This window comes from Echeneis naucrates, chromosome 6 (genome assembly GCF_900963305.1).
Source record: "Echeneis naucrates chromosome 6, fEcheNa1.1, whole genome shotgun sequence".
Taxonomy (NCBI): domain Eukaryota; kingdom Metazoa; phylum Chordata; class Actinopteri; order Carangiformes; family Echeneidae; genus Echeneis; species Echeneis naucrates.
Genome location: NC_042516.1, coordinates 11,279,233 through 11,292,220, shown reverse-complemented (window position 1 = coordinate 11,292,220; position 12,988 = coordinate 11,279,233). Strand labels below are relative to the sequence as shown.

The 12,988-nt window shown below is 43.5% G+C and overlaps 2 protein-coding genes across 3 annotated transcripts; both read right to left on the bottom strand.

The window, feature by feature from the left end:
- Positions 1–556: 556 nt before the first annotated feature.
- Positions 557–3,485, bottom strand: LOC115044417 (zinc finger protein 551). Its single transcript, XM_029503389.1, has 3 exons — positions 3,275–3,485; positions 2,858–3,116; positions 557–2,785 (listed from the first exon to the last, which is right to left on the bottom strand). The coding sequence occupies exons 1-3, from the start codon at positions 3,299–3,301 to the stop codon at positions 1,257–1,259; spliced, it is 1,815 nt and encodes a 604-aa protein (XP_029359249.1). The 5' UTR covers positions 3,302–3,485; the 3' UTR covers positions 557–1,256.
- A 1,323-nt stretch (positions 3,486–4,808) lies between these two features.
- LOC115045079 (zinc finger and SCAN domain-containing protein 10) lies at positions 4,809–9,411 on the bottom strand. 2 transcript variants are annotated; one of them, XM_029504571.1, is made up of 4 exons: positions 8,435–9,411; positions 6,909–7,870; positions 6,065–6,236; positions 4,809–5,971 (listed from the first exon to the last, which is right to left on the bottom strand). In XM_029504571.1, the coding sequence occupies exons 1-4, from the start codon at positions 8,928–8,930 to the stop codon at positions 5,406–5,408; spliced, it is 2,196 nt and encodes a 731-aa protein (XP_029360431.1). In that variant the 5' UTR covers positions 8,931–9,411; the 3' UTR covers positions 4,809–5,405. The 2 variants fall into 2 exon arrangements, with proteins under 2 accessions (XP_029360431.1, XP_029360430.1); XM_029504570.1 differs by having other exon boundaries at positions 4,809–6,236.
- Positions 9,412–12,988: the final 3,577 nt, after the last annotated feature.

The window sequence follows — 12,988 nt, the reverse complement described above, 5'->3', positions numbered from 1 at the left end:
AAGATCTAGGAAGCACTATAAATAGTACACTAACTTGGGGGTAATGATGTTATGACCATAGTTAACCACTAGGTGGCTCCCGTTGAACATCTAACATTAATTGATTGTGTACCTGTGTGCTGGTCCTCTCTGATGAGCTCACATCATTGTTGATAAAATACAAAGTAAGGTAGCAAACAAACAAACAAACAAACATCAGTTTATAATAAATGCATGGATGATATATATCACAGATAGGCACAACAGACCTCTGTAATGATAGGACTTATTGACAAATGCCCCTGTGATCAACCTACTGAAGTGTCTTTGACCGCAACAATATTACGGAGTTGTTGACAAGTTGTTACCCACCAGTCTGAAAAACACCATTATTCTCTTTAATGGTGTTAATGCAACTGCTATACAAGGAGTGCTCCACACATCCGTAACATTAAAGAAAGATGTGCTCCCTGGGCTTCTGCCATTGTACAACAACTTTCTCACATGAAAAAAAAAAAAACAAAACCAAGAAAAACTTACAACTATGTTAAATTAACTCTATAGTACCTACTTTAACTTTTTTTTTTTTTTTTTTTTTTCCCCAAACTTACTTTTCAAAGCCATGCAAAGTCCAATGGATTTAGTTTTTACTTTTTTTTCCCTGGAAAATATCTCAAATGGTGAAACTACAAAATAACATTATTTAAATAAAGTGAAATAAAAGTGCTCTTGTTCATTGATCAATTTAAGAGGAAAAATAGAAAATAGATTTTTACTTAGAAAATTGTAATTTTTCCTACTACAAGGCATTTTGTATTAAGAGTCACGTGGCAGAAAGTCCATTTGTCATTTCTAAAAAAAAGCAAACCAAAAAAAACTTTAAAAATTGTTTACTTTGGGAATGCTTTGACAAATTTTTGGTGCCACATTAAGCAAGTTATTTGCCATACTATATGAAAACTGTTTCTTCCACTGCTGGATAAGGCACAATAAACCCACTGAAAGGTCTTCAGTAGTAAGCCTGGTGTGTGTGATTGGTTGTTTTAAATTACACTTTCAGCCAGTAGCAGTTATGAATCTGTACAAATAGACAGCTGGATACCTCACAAGCAGAAAAATGGTTGAGGTCCAACTCCTTGAATCACATAAAACTGTCTGTCGCAATTTCCAAGATTTTCCATATTGATAAGCATGATACCAAAAGAACATATTGTGCATTAATGATTTCAACACATAAAAGCTCATGTACTGTAGAGTTTCAGTAATGTAATGTTAAGTCACTTGCTGCTGTTACTCTGGGTGCTCTCATTGGTACTTACCTCTTTCCTCTGTCCCCCTTCCTCCTCTCTCCCTTCAGAGGAGTAGTGCACCAGAGTCTGGTGTCTGTTTCTCGAGGGGGCATCTTTAAAACGCAAGCCACAGTCCTCACATGCATACAGAAGTCCCTCTCTGTTAGAGCCAGCGTTTCCTGTCTCAGACTGAGCAGCAGTTGATGCAGCAGCACCGCCAGAGTTTGGGGAATCACGCGGATTGCTGCCTGACCTGTTAGGTACACTTGGACCGAAGCTAGCGGGAAGAAAAGTCTTGGGATGCCCAGGTGAATAACCACAGCCTGCTGCTCCACGATATCCACCCGTAACTGCAGCTTCTCCAGCATGTTCAGACGTCAGCCCGTGGACGGTGCGGGAGTGAAAGCGGATCCCGGAGCGGTTCGAAAAGCCCTTCCCACAAATGCTGCAGATAAAGGGCCTCTCTCCTGTGTGGATACGAGTGTGAATCTTCAAAGCTCCAGACTGCGTGAAACATTTCCCACACTGGCTGCAGCAGTAGGGCTTCTCACCAGTGTGGGTCCTTTGATGAGCCCGAACCCCTGCCAGATGGGGGAACCCCCTACCGCAAAATCCACAAGAATATGGCCTTTCACCTGTGTGAATTCGTCTGTGGATCTTCAGAGCTCCTGACTGGCTAAAACTCTTCCCGCAGTCAGAGCAGGTGTAGGGCCGGGCACCCGTGTGCACATTGAGGTGGATGCGGAGGTTGCTGTGTGAGTTGAAGGACCTGCCGCACTCTGTGCAGAGGAAGCCTGACGGTTTGTGGGCATGCTCAGAGCGCTGGTGCTGCAGCAGCTGGGATGGCCTGGAGAAGGAGGCAGAGCAGTGCATGCAGGGATGTGGTGATGATGAGGATGCGGATGTCCTGCCTCTCTCTTGTTGCTGCGTTTGCCTGCTCTGGTGCTGGCAGACCTGAGAGCAGGTAGGGAAGGAGCGCTGGCAAGAAAAGCAGGGCAAAGGACGAGAGAGCTGTGGGGAGTGAGAGTGGGCAAGCTGAGGGCATGAAAAACAGGAAGCTATGGGGCAGTGGTGGTGATGGAAATGATGATGGGCGTGGGTGTGAGAAAAAGGGGAGTCACTGCTGTCCTGGGAGCCCAGTATCTGGGTGCAGGTCTGGAGGCCACAGTGACAACACAAGCAGGGGAACATGGAGAGACTGGACAAAGTGCCTGTGGACGTTCTGGTTGGAGGAGACTCTGAATTAGGCTCCGGGCTCTGAGACTCTCGGTCTGCATTCTCTCCCTGGAGTCGGCTTGGCGTCCCAATCTCTAACTCGGATGTGGCAGTACTGCTTTGTTTGGTATTGGGGAGGCACGTGCTTAGGCTCATTGGAGCAGTCCTGCTCAGATCTTTGGGGTGGCAAGCTGCCTGTGAACGTGATGTTGAGGACAGAGACTGTCTGGGTTTTAAAGTCTCAAAGGAAGGTGGGGAAGTGGAGTAAGGGCAGCCGGGGCAGGTACAGGTACGAGGCACATCTAAAAATGAAGGAAACACGAGTCACAATAAAAACAATAACATTTAAAAGCAAATCACAACAACTCTCTCACCTTCTCTTCGGTGTCTGGCCTCTCCCTTGCTCTGTGTGGCTCTAGGCGGGACGTGCAGCGCTGCCTCTGCCTTGTCCTGAGCTGGTGTAGGATGTGGTAGAGGCTCAAGAGCAGCAGCTTTGAACCCCAGAGCGGCAGGGTCCCCTGCAGCCAGCCCCCACGCCGCATTCAGCACATCTGGCTGATCCTTGGAGGTGATTCCAGAGGTGATGAGGTCACCGATGTACTGGTGCATCTCCATCCAGGAGCAGGGACCATGCTGCAAGAGGCACAGAGAGCATGAGTGCACAGTGTGCATGTCTGCGCTGCCAGTCCAGTGAAAGTACAGCCTGTGGTGTGGGTTCAGAGGAGGGCTGGAGGCGAGCTGCGATGCTGGGCCGTTCTCTCAGAAAACAGCTAACGGGGTCGTTTACTTACAATGTCGGTACACTTGTCTTTGTCCATGAAGCCACACAGACGCTGCTGCTGGCGCCAAATGTCCGAGCTGCACCGCTCAGCTCAACATCAACCACCTCAGCTCTTCACAGTCCGGGCTTCAAAGCGACCAATACAGCTTAAAACACCTCTTTTCCATTTTCATAATAACAGCTCCACTGTAGCCGTACCCCGTGAAGACGTGACGTCAAAGCTACACTTTGTATTTCCGGGTTTTTGTAATCACGTGACGGGAGTTGTAGCCTCCTCTTCCATATACAGACAAATATATCGGAATAAATCGCAGTACAGGTAACTGCTTAGACAGAAGAATAGGACAGTAAATGGGATTGTTTTAACGTACCTGTAATTTCAATTTAATTATATATATAACGTGTTTTCACTTTACAATTAAAGTTTTTCCTCCATGGTTTTTGCACATTTTTCAAATCACTTAACATTTTCTGAACTTTAATTGTAACAACGGTACCGCGGCAAGTCAAAGCTCTATCGCCCTAACCCTAACCCTTTTCACCCAAATTCACCAAAACCTTTTCATTTACGTTTTAAAACCAAGTTTTTGGGTCAGTTAATCGGCCAATGGCACCAAAATAAAAAAAGTTGTTGAGATTCTGGTTCGTTCTGGTAAATCTCTTCAGCCTGATGGTCAATCCTTGAAATACGTTTCATACGTTTTCCCAGTAAACTTGGAGTGTACCTTGAGCACACTGCAGTACACAAAAACACTGGGCACTTTTGGAAGCACAATTCATTTCTGTGCTGCAACTGTTGGGCTGTACTGCTCTACAAGCTTCTGCTGCCAAAAGTCAGTGGTTTACAGCATGATCCACTGGTCTGGCTGTGACTTCTTCAGACTTTCCTTACCTCCTTCCTCTGCTTTGTCCACAAACATGTAGCTGCTGTTCAGGTTCCTCCACGTGCGATGATAGAGACTGTTCTGTGGGCAAGTTGCACAGATATGCTTTCAAACTTGATTGTGATTGTTAGTCCATTACTCTCACCTGACAGGTCTTTCGCCAATTTAGCAGACAGAGCAAACACTCAACATGTCATAGATATTTACAGTATATATGACTGATATGACTCAAGATTTGCTCAGTGAAACATATACAAAGGGCTTTTGTGCAGCTTGTAGAGTTGCACTGACTCTTTTGCACACAACTACTGAAACATGCAATTCGATTTAATGAATGAGAAATTCCAATCTGTGGTGAAGAAATTAATTGTTTGGATTGGAACTTAATGTTTTGAAAAATGCTTTTCCTTTTCAAGAATTAAAAACTAAATCATTTACAAATCTTTATTTTAATTTACATAAAACACAGTAGGGACCATTACCACTATTACTGGTGTCACTAATCAAACACTAAATAGTAACTGCAGGAACAACAGGCCTTTTTGATTAAGCTTTGATCACTACAGAGAAGGACCTTGTAGAGCCAATGTGTTAAGTCCGTCATGTACAAAAACACACAAAGTCAATCTAGTAGATTAAAAATGAAACACAATGTCAATATTCACTTTTCTGATCTTGTCTCAAGGACAAGTCTTTATTAGTGTGTAGAAAAACATGAAAAGTTACCTGGAGGCCATAAAGACTCAGCAAATGTAAATCACAAATTGACAAACAGACAGTATGGATCAGTACCCTTATTTGCACAATTTAAGTATTTAACGCAGTACTTAAGTCAAGTGCATATATATTTAAAACACAAACTTTCAAGTTTTCAAGCTGAACACATTTCCAAATCCAGCATTTTAACTTACAGCACATCAAGAAACCCAAGGGTGGCAATCCCACCCCTCCCCTTACAAAGACTACTACATAAAAGTAGAACTAAGAAATATTTGAAAATGTTGTGAAAAAGCCTGCACAGTATTGCATAGACCTCATAACAGGTAATATACCGCTTTTCTCTCATTGCAAAACCCAGAGAAAACCTGAACCCAAAAAACAAGTGAAACAAATGGAAGATTGGAATGTTTTCGCTCCAAGAGAATAAAAAAAGTCATATGTTGACATAAGTCAAGTGACAGTGACATACCCCAGGAGTACACGCATACTTGTGGAAAGTTGCACTTGTAGTACCATTCTGCCTACCTACACTGCATTTCATTTCTCCTCATCTACAGAGGCGGAGGGTGAAACATCAACCTCCATCTTTATTTCTCTCTCCGACTTCCAGTCTATCAGTGGGTAGGTTTTTGATGACGACAAGTCAGACCCAGGGGAAGGGGGCTCTTTCTTCATTCTCACTCCAAAGGATCTACCATGAGGGGAGAGATCCATGGGACTCATTTTCATTGGTGTAATTTCTGTACCGGCTTCTCCTGGATTCATCTTTATTGTGAGTTTGCTGTCACTGCTTTTATGCTCTTGTCGATTAACTTCTCCTGCAATTTCAAACTCTTCTGGTTCATTTTTAACACTGCTAAGAAGAAGGTCACTCCAAATAGACTTAGACGAGTTACACTTCTTAGACAGATCCAACGGTGCTTCACATTCAGGATCCTGGTTAATCCTAGTTACCAAATCCAGAGGCTTGTTTCCTGGTCCTAGGTGCCCATCACTTAAAACAGCTGGTTGAGACACCTGGGACTGGACTTCCAAATATGGAGCTGGGAGTGTCTGAGGGGCTGCAGATGAAACAGCCTGGCCATTATGCTGAGTTGGACTGACTGGAAGAAAAAGGACAAGTTTAACCCCGGGAGGTGGCTGTTTGTCAAGGGTTAGCTTCCATAACCCATCTGGGCCAGAACTAGGAGACACACCTTCTGTCACAACGCCTGGACTAACTGGGTCTTCAACGGGTTTAGCAAATTTGTTTAAATCAACAGCAGGTGGGAGCACCGTTTTTGCTTGATGTGACAAGTCTTGTTTGGCATTGAGCTTTTTTGCCTCTGATGAAGAGCTCTTTGGAGCCTGACGTTTCTTGGGAGCACTCTAAAATTCAAAAAGACAACAAAAAGCATCCCAGTTACCAAATTAATTATGCAAAACATGCCAGTACAACCAAATGGATCGATTTAATGGAGTACTTCAGAGTTCTAAGAAATAGAGTATGAAGTATTACCCTAATCCATATTTCAAGAAATCTATTTGTGCCGACTACTGATAGAAACCTGGTGTTAATACACATTAGAGATTAGAAAATTAATCGATTAATCAATTGGGCCATAAAGATACCAATAATCTGTGGCTATTTTGATTAATAAATATTAATGTCAAATATTTACAGGTTCCAGCTTCTCTAATGTGAAGAACTACCATCTACTTGTATCACATTTTTGTAAATATACATTTGAGTTATTTTTTTGTCCAATACAAACTGGATATTTGAGAGCATCACCATGGATTTATGACCCTTTTTCATAAAATCGATTAATGGAAACATATTTGGCAAATTAGTCAATAATGAAAATAACTTTGTTGTACCTCTAAAACAGATTACCCTTTAACAGTGAACTACTAACTAGCAGGAAAGTAGGGAATCTAAAATTACAGAAAATGCTTTAGAAAAATTGGTGGTAGCTGTAATGTAGGCTTTGAATTGAATGCAAGCAAAAGGAAAAAAGAGGCAGATGTGGTCCTTCAATCAGCTGCCATCACACTCACCACAGGCTGTGGTGTTTGTCCACAGGTCTTGAGGTGGCTGTCGTAGTTTTGCTGGTGGGGAAATCCCAGTCCACAGATCTGACAAAGGCATGGTGATTTGCCAGCATGACCGCCCATGTGGGACATTAACAGGAGGGCTGACCGAAAACCCTTCCCACACTCAGCACATTTCAGCACCCTCTGGTGAGCCCCAGCATGTTTCTTCAGCTCTTCTGAACTGTCAAACTTCTCTCCACACTCCAAGCATCTGATCTCGTCCCCTTTAGAGCCTTGGCTGCCCCAGCAGCCTGTGTCCTTCTTGTGTTTTTCGAAGTCTGCCTGACTGACAAACTCTCTAAGACATGCTACACAGTGGATACGCTCAGGTTCACACTTGTGCTGGCGGTACAACTTTGCCAAGCGGAAGTGGCAGTTGCATCGTACACATGTGTAAGGCAGCAGACCAAGATGGGAGAAGCTGTGTTTCAAGAGGGCATTCTTCTTGGTGAAGATCTGGGTGCAGTCTGCGCATTTAAACTTGCTGTTGCATATCTTCCTCCGGTGGCGTGCAAGAGATTTTGGATTTGAGAAATTGCGACCACATATTTCACAAACAACATCAAGCATACATTTGTGCAACATCACATGAGATTCACATGCCTTCAAGGATGTAAATACGCGCTTGCAAAGGTCACACTCATAAAACTCATCCTCAAAGTGAGTTTTCGACAAGTGGTCCTGCAGGTCCTCCTGCGATGTAAAGCCCACCAGGCAGATGCGACACACAAGACGATCCACCTTGGTCTGCGCATGTGTGCGAAGATGGACACGGTAGTTATAAATCTGGCAGAAGCGTTTCCCACATTCAGCGCAGCAATATGGACGTGCACCAGTGTGCAAGTTCATGTGGTCCTGGAGTTTGAACTTTGAGGGGAGCTGCAGACTACAGAGGTTGCAGTGGTAACTGCATGGCTCACTTGGCTCTGGTGAAAAGAGCAGAAAATTAAAAGTATGCTACCTAACAAGGGTTTAGATCATTATAAAAAAAAGGTATACAACAAGCATAAAAACTCTGAAATAAATATGACAAATTATTAAAAACAAAAACAAACAAAAAAAAAAAACTTACACTATGCTATTCACTCTCAAAATATTTCATTCCCACACAATCTCACAAACGTAACAACAAAAAAAAAATATTGAACATAATTACTTATATGTATGTACAAGTATAATTTGAGGGGGGTTTTTTATGCAACGACAGCTCGGCACTTTGGATTCGGACAAATGTTACTGGACAAAATAAGCTCATTGAGTACTATTTTCATGAGGATTAACGTGCTTTGGTCATTTTGTGCTTCACTAGAAATTGGAAAAACATCACACGACTTAACCTTTTAAAATTGGTCTCCAAATAGATAAAATCTCAAATCAGTGCAATGTCAATGTAATGTTTACAAATTCATATCAAATTTAACCAAGCCAGTTGCAAAGTGTCTCGTTGAGGCTGCTTCTTTTCTAATGAGAGTCCAGTGAATGGTCCATACCGTTTTGGCCTTCCTCGACCTCATAATCCTCCTCCTCCTCATCATCATCATCCTCAGCCTCTTCTTCCTCATACACATCGGACACTTCACTGTCATCCGAGTCCTCCTCCTCATCGGGCTGCCCCTTTGCTGAATTGTCCAGTGCAGGGACTGCTTCACGGAAGTCTCTCCCACTGTCCCCGTCAGGACAGTGTGCAGGGTCCGGTCCGGCAGAGGGACGGTCCTCTGACGAAAGCACCGTGTCTTTGGCAGTCTGTCCATCCTGCAGCTGGAGGGATATCTGTGATCGCGGTGGTGCGGGAGAGCCGGCGGGCTGATGAGCACGTGGCCTCCGTTTGTTCGCACCCGCATCTTCCGCAGATATTAGTCTCTGTTTGCCTGCAAGTGGGGCGGGGGAGCGACTGGCTGTCTCTCTGACCGACGTCTCCTGCTGCTGCAGGATGTCCGGAAAGCCGAGCTCCGTCAGCTGGATGTCGATGGTGTATTCAATGGACATGGCGGCCGTGGAAGTCAACAGGAGACAACGCGGGGCAGGTGTCCGCCTAGCATCGGAGGCTAGCTCGGTGCACGAGACGCGCCGCACGCTCACCGACACCTCTGCCGCCCTACCTGTCCAGAGACTACATCTGGGTGTAGCGGGGATTCCTCTGCTGGCTCCTCGTTTGCTGCTTTTCTTTCTTTTAGTTCTCGATAGAAGATGCGAAACGACTTCTCCGCGGAAATGGTCGAACGGCACACCTTGAGGGGCGGCTGGTCATCTCCACCGCTCACCTGGCGGCTTCACAACAATGAGACGGCGGACAGTCGCTTCGACCTCCGGCGCTTCGTCCCAGTTAAAGCCGACATTTGGTCACACGGAGTTCACCGACACGGCCGCTCGCCTGGAAGGCAAAGAGACAACAACCCGACCCGCAGATCACCGAAAACTCACTTATTCTGATGATGAAGAGCAGCTGGGGGAGGAAAAAGGAAAACAAAGGAAGTACCGCGAGAGAGAGGAAGCCTACGCATGCGCTCCAGCTCCCTCCGGTGTCTCGGAGTGGCACTATAAGTAAAAACATCGGAACAAGCATGAGCAGTTTCCTCAGCATGTCTGTCAGTGCGTTGGGTAATATGGCCAAATACACCTAATACAATATTTATGTGCAGGATAACTTACCAGAAAAAGCAGGCTCCAGACCCCAAGAGCCCCCTAATAACCCCCGGTTTACTTCACTTATTAAAACCTTATTAATCCTGAAGGAAATTCTTGGACCAGAGTACTCCAATTTACACTAACACGAAAATCCAGAAATAAAGTAAATCTATAAACACATAATAAAATAATCATTTCACTAAACAAATTTTAAGTTGTGTGTGAGAAAAGAAGGGGACAACCCTTTATAGACAAATCAGTATTATAGTAGAAAATTTTTGCCCACAAGCCTAACACTCCTCATTAAATCCAGAGCGCTTAGCCCAATAAAGAAGAACTCACATTAATTCCTAAATACCTTAATAGTTGATTATTTAGTGTATAAAATGTCAGATAAGCATTTTTACTTTAAAAATTAGTAAAATTCAAGTTATTCTAGTCTGGAAACACACTGTGTTTGATCAGTGATTTCCTACAGGGCTTAAAGTAAGAACAAATCCTGAGCCTGAAATTTGTTCCAGGGGTGTGCAATAGTAAACTATTTAATTCTTATTCTAAATACAACATAGGTAATAAATAACCAATAGGCTTGTCATCTCTGCCCCTCTCTTCTATCCACTTATTTTGAGTCCTTTGTCTGTTAGGACGTCTTCCCCTGGCTTCATAAACTTACTCTCCATCATCTTCAACAGTGACTTTGATTAAAAAAACGCCGACTTGGATGTTGCATTCATAAAACTCGGAACCGAGAATGCTTTATTTCCTACTTTCGATATCATAGCGTTCACGCAACAGGTCAACTTGTAGGGTAAAAAAATAAGCCTGGCATACTGCCATCATTTTCGGACGCTAAAATATGTGCAGCAGCCGTTTATGTTTATTTTGGAAGCAGTAATTCCCGAGTTTGACAACTTGGAGCTTATTTTTCCCAAGCTTTGTCAAAATATTATTTAAATAAAAGTATAAAAAAATACCTCAGGAAATACAGGAAAGGAAAGTAGCTTCATTGTCATTATACAATACATTGATGCGATTCTGCTACAGACATGTTTATAGCTCAAAAATACCTTCAGTTAAAGAGGCCCGACAAGAACCGGTCTCGTCCAGAGGTCTCCAGCTCCGGTCCTGGAGGGCCACTGTCCTGCATGTTTTAGATGTTTCCTGCTCCAACACACCTGATCATCAAGCTCTGCTGAAGTCTGATCAGGAGTCACTCATTTGAATCAGGTGTGGTGGAGCAGGAAACATCCAGGACCGGATTTGGAGACCTCTGGTCTAGTCTCTGGAGCGGTCCTGTCTCTGGGGGTCCAGTCTGTGGAGGTCCGGTCTCTGCTGGTTGTGCTGTGTGTTACCTCGTGTTGCTGTCTCTGCTATTCACCTTGATTAATAGACTGTGCTGTGTGCCACATGTCTAGTTCCTCCTCTGCCTCCTTCTATGATCGTACTTCTTGTCATGGATGCAGGATGACGGCAAAAACAAGGGCAGTATCCCAATATGTGCCACAAGTATCAACACAATTTTCAATATAGTTCCCCAATGCTGAACCTATTTTGTGTTTGTAAACCTTTCAGCTTCTAATCTCTACAAAAATGAGCTGTGTGTCTGTCATGTTTACACACATTGCAGTGTAAAGGTGAGACTGAATGTCTCTGTCTTATTGCTTGTCTGTTGTGTGAGTGATGCATGAAAGTGAATTTCCCTCAGGATAAATAAAGTAGATATCTATCATATATATCATATTTTTTATACAAATTCTGTTTCCCATTTTGGGGTGTAAAGGAAAAATACAGATGGAGGATTCTGATCTACCGATTTTTTTCTGCTGTTTAAACTTGAGCAGCACAGTGGCAGTTAGTGCTGCCGCCCGGAGGGCAGGTTTCGATTCCCAGTGTGGCACCTGAACATTCCTAGGTTAAGTAATGTAAATGTATGTGGTAACTGGAGCAGGATGGCATGAGTTCAATTCCCGGTAGGGACAGATGGTCAATTGGTGAAGAGTGACTGGGCTACAGCAACAGGAATAGAAAAGAGACCAGACCAGAGAGTATGGACCAGAAAAAAACGGAACATATCACCCACTGAGATTACTTATTTATGGAGGGAAAAAGGGAATTTAATATACCAGTTCATTAAATCTAAAAATATATAGAATTATTTCCCAATTGAATTCATAACTTCAGGCTCCTGTTGTAGTGCTTCATGAATTTATTTTATCTGTCAAACTCACCCATTGAAGCGCGATCCTTCGCTAAGCCCCGCCCCCCTTGGTTACTGTTGCTATGTTAGACTGTTTTCTGTTGTCAGAAGTTCGATAGGAAAATGTCTAGTCAGCATAAATCCGGTGATCAGGAAGGAAAGAGAATAAGAAAATAAAAGGTTAAGAAATTTTTTGAACAAATATTTTTTAAAAACGTGTTGAAGCTGGGACGAGAAACATAGAGCAAGGTAAGAAACAGCGCAGTTAGCTTGTGTAAGCTAACTGGCCAGCTCTAATGCTAACGTCCATTAGCCTAGCCTAGGTATTATTAAAGCCCGACACAAAACGTTATCTTTGATACAGCTGAGTTTGGTAGCTCCATCAGAAAGAAGAGACAGAGAGGAGAGACCTCCAGCTGCTGTCAGGTCACAGAGAGAGGGACGAGGAGGGTCCTGAGGGGAATTTATTTAAGTTGTTGGCATTATTTCCACACTTTCTGACAAAGATATTGGCCACAAATTTAGAAGAAGTACTCCACCTCTTCAGACACAACAACACACACGAGAACCGGGACATTACTCATGGGTGCAGAAAGACAGACCTGTATTCAGCTGTGAGTGATGAGGAGTTGGACCGTGTTGTAGTGATGTCCACAGAAGACATCCAAACTCTGGCTACAAGCTAATGTGTGTTCCGGGTAATAATATGGCCACAATGTATAATGAGCCAATAGTAATGGAGAAATAATCCAGGTAGGATGAGGATTATACATCGTGGCCATATTTTTACCTAGAACACACACAGAGGTGTGCGTGTTACAAAAACAATTACAATTAAAAACAATGAATGTTAGACTTGTCACTTTTTGTATGCAGGGGTGAGAACCCAAAGGCATGAGCAGGCAGAAGCGGGGTGAAGGTGAGGCTGAATATTTTAATGAAAACCAAAGGCTTAGAACCCAAACAAACAGGAGTTTAAAGAGTCAGGACACTAGAAAAATACAAAAACATAGCAGGGCTTTCAAGAACACAAAGATTATAGACTCTCCAGAAAACAGGACAAAAACAGGCTCTCCAACATAACAGAACAGAGGAGCTGACAAGGACTGGACAGAAACCAAGACTTAAATACAAACTGAACTTAACGAGACAACAAGGGGCAGGTCTGGAGACGGGCGGGCAGGGAGTGTATTGGTTGTGCAGGCACAAGAGGAGGGAGACA

Coding starts and splice junctions, on each gene's coding strand:
- LOC115045079 (XM_029504570.1), bottom strand. CDS start 8,930: ATGTCCATTGAATACACCATCGACATCCAGCTGACGGAGCTCGGCTTT. Junction 7,871..8,434: donor GGTCGAGGAAGGCCAAAACG/GTATGGACCATT, acceptor TCTTTTCACCAG/AGCCAAGTGAGCCATGCAGT. Junction 6,237..6,908: donor GACAAACACCACAGCCTGTG/GTGAGTGTGATG, acceptor TTTGAATTTTAG/AGTGCTCCCAAGAAACGTCA.
- LOC115044417 (XM_029503389.1), bottom strand. CDS start 3,301: ATGGACAAAGACAAGTGTACCGACATT. Junction 3,117..3,274: donor AAGACAAGTGTACCGACATT/GTAAGTAAACGA, acceptor TGCCTCTTGCAG/CATGGTCCCTGCTCCTGGAT. Junction 2,786..2,857: donor GGCCAGACACCGAAGAGAAG/GTGAGAGAGTTG, acceptor CTTCATTTTTAG/ATGTGCCTCGTACCTGTACC.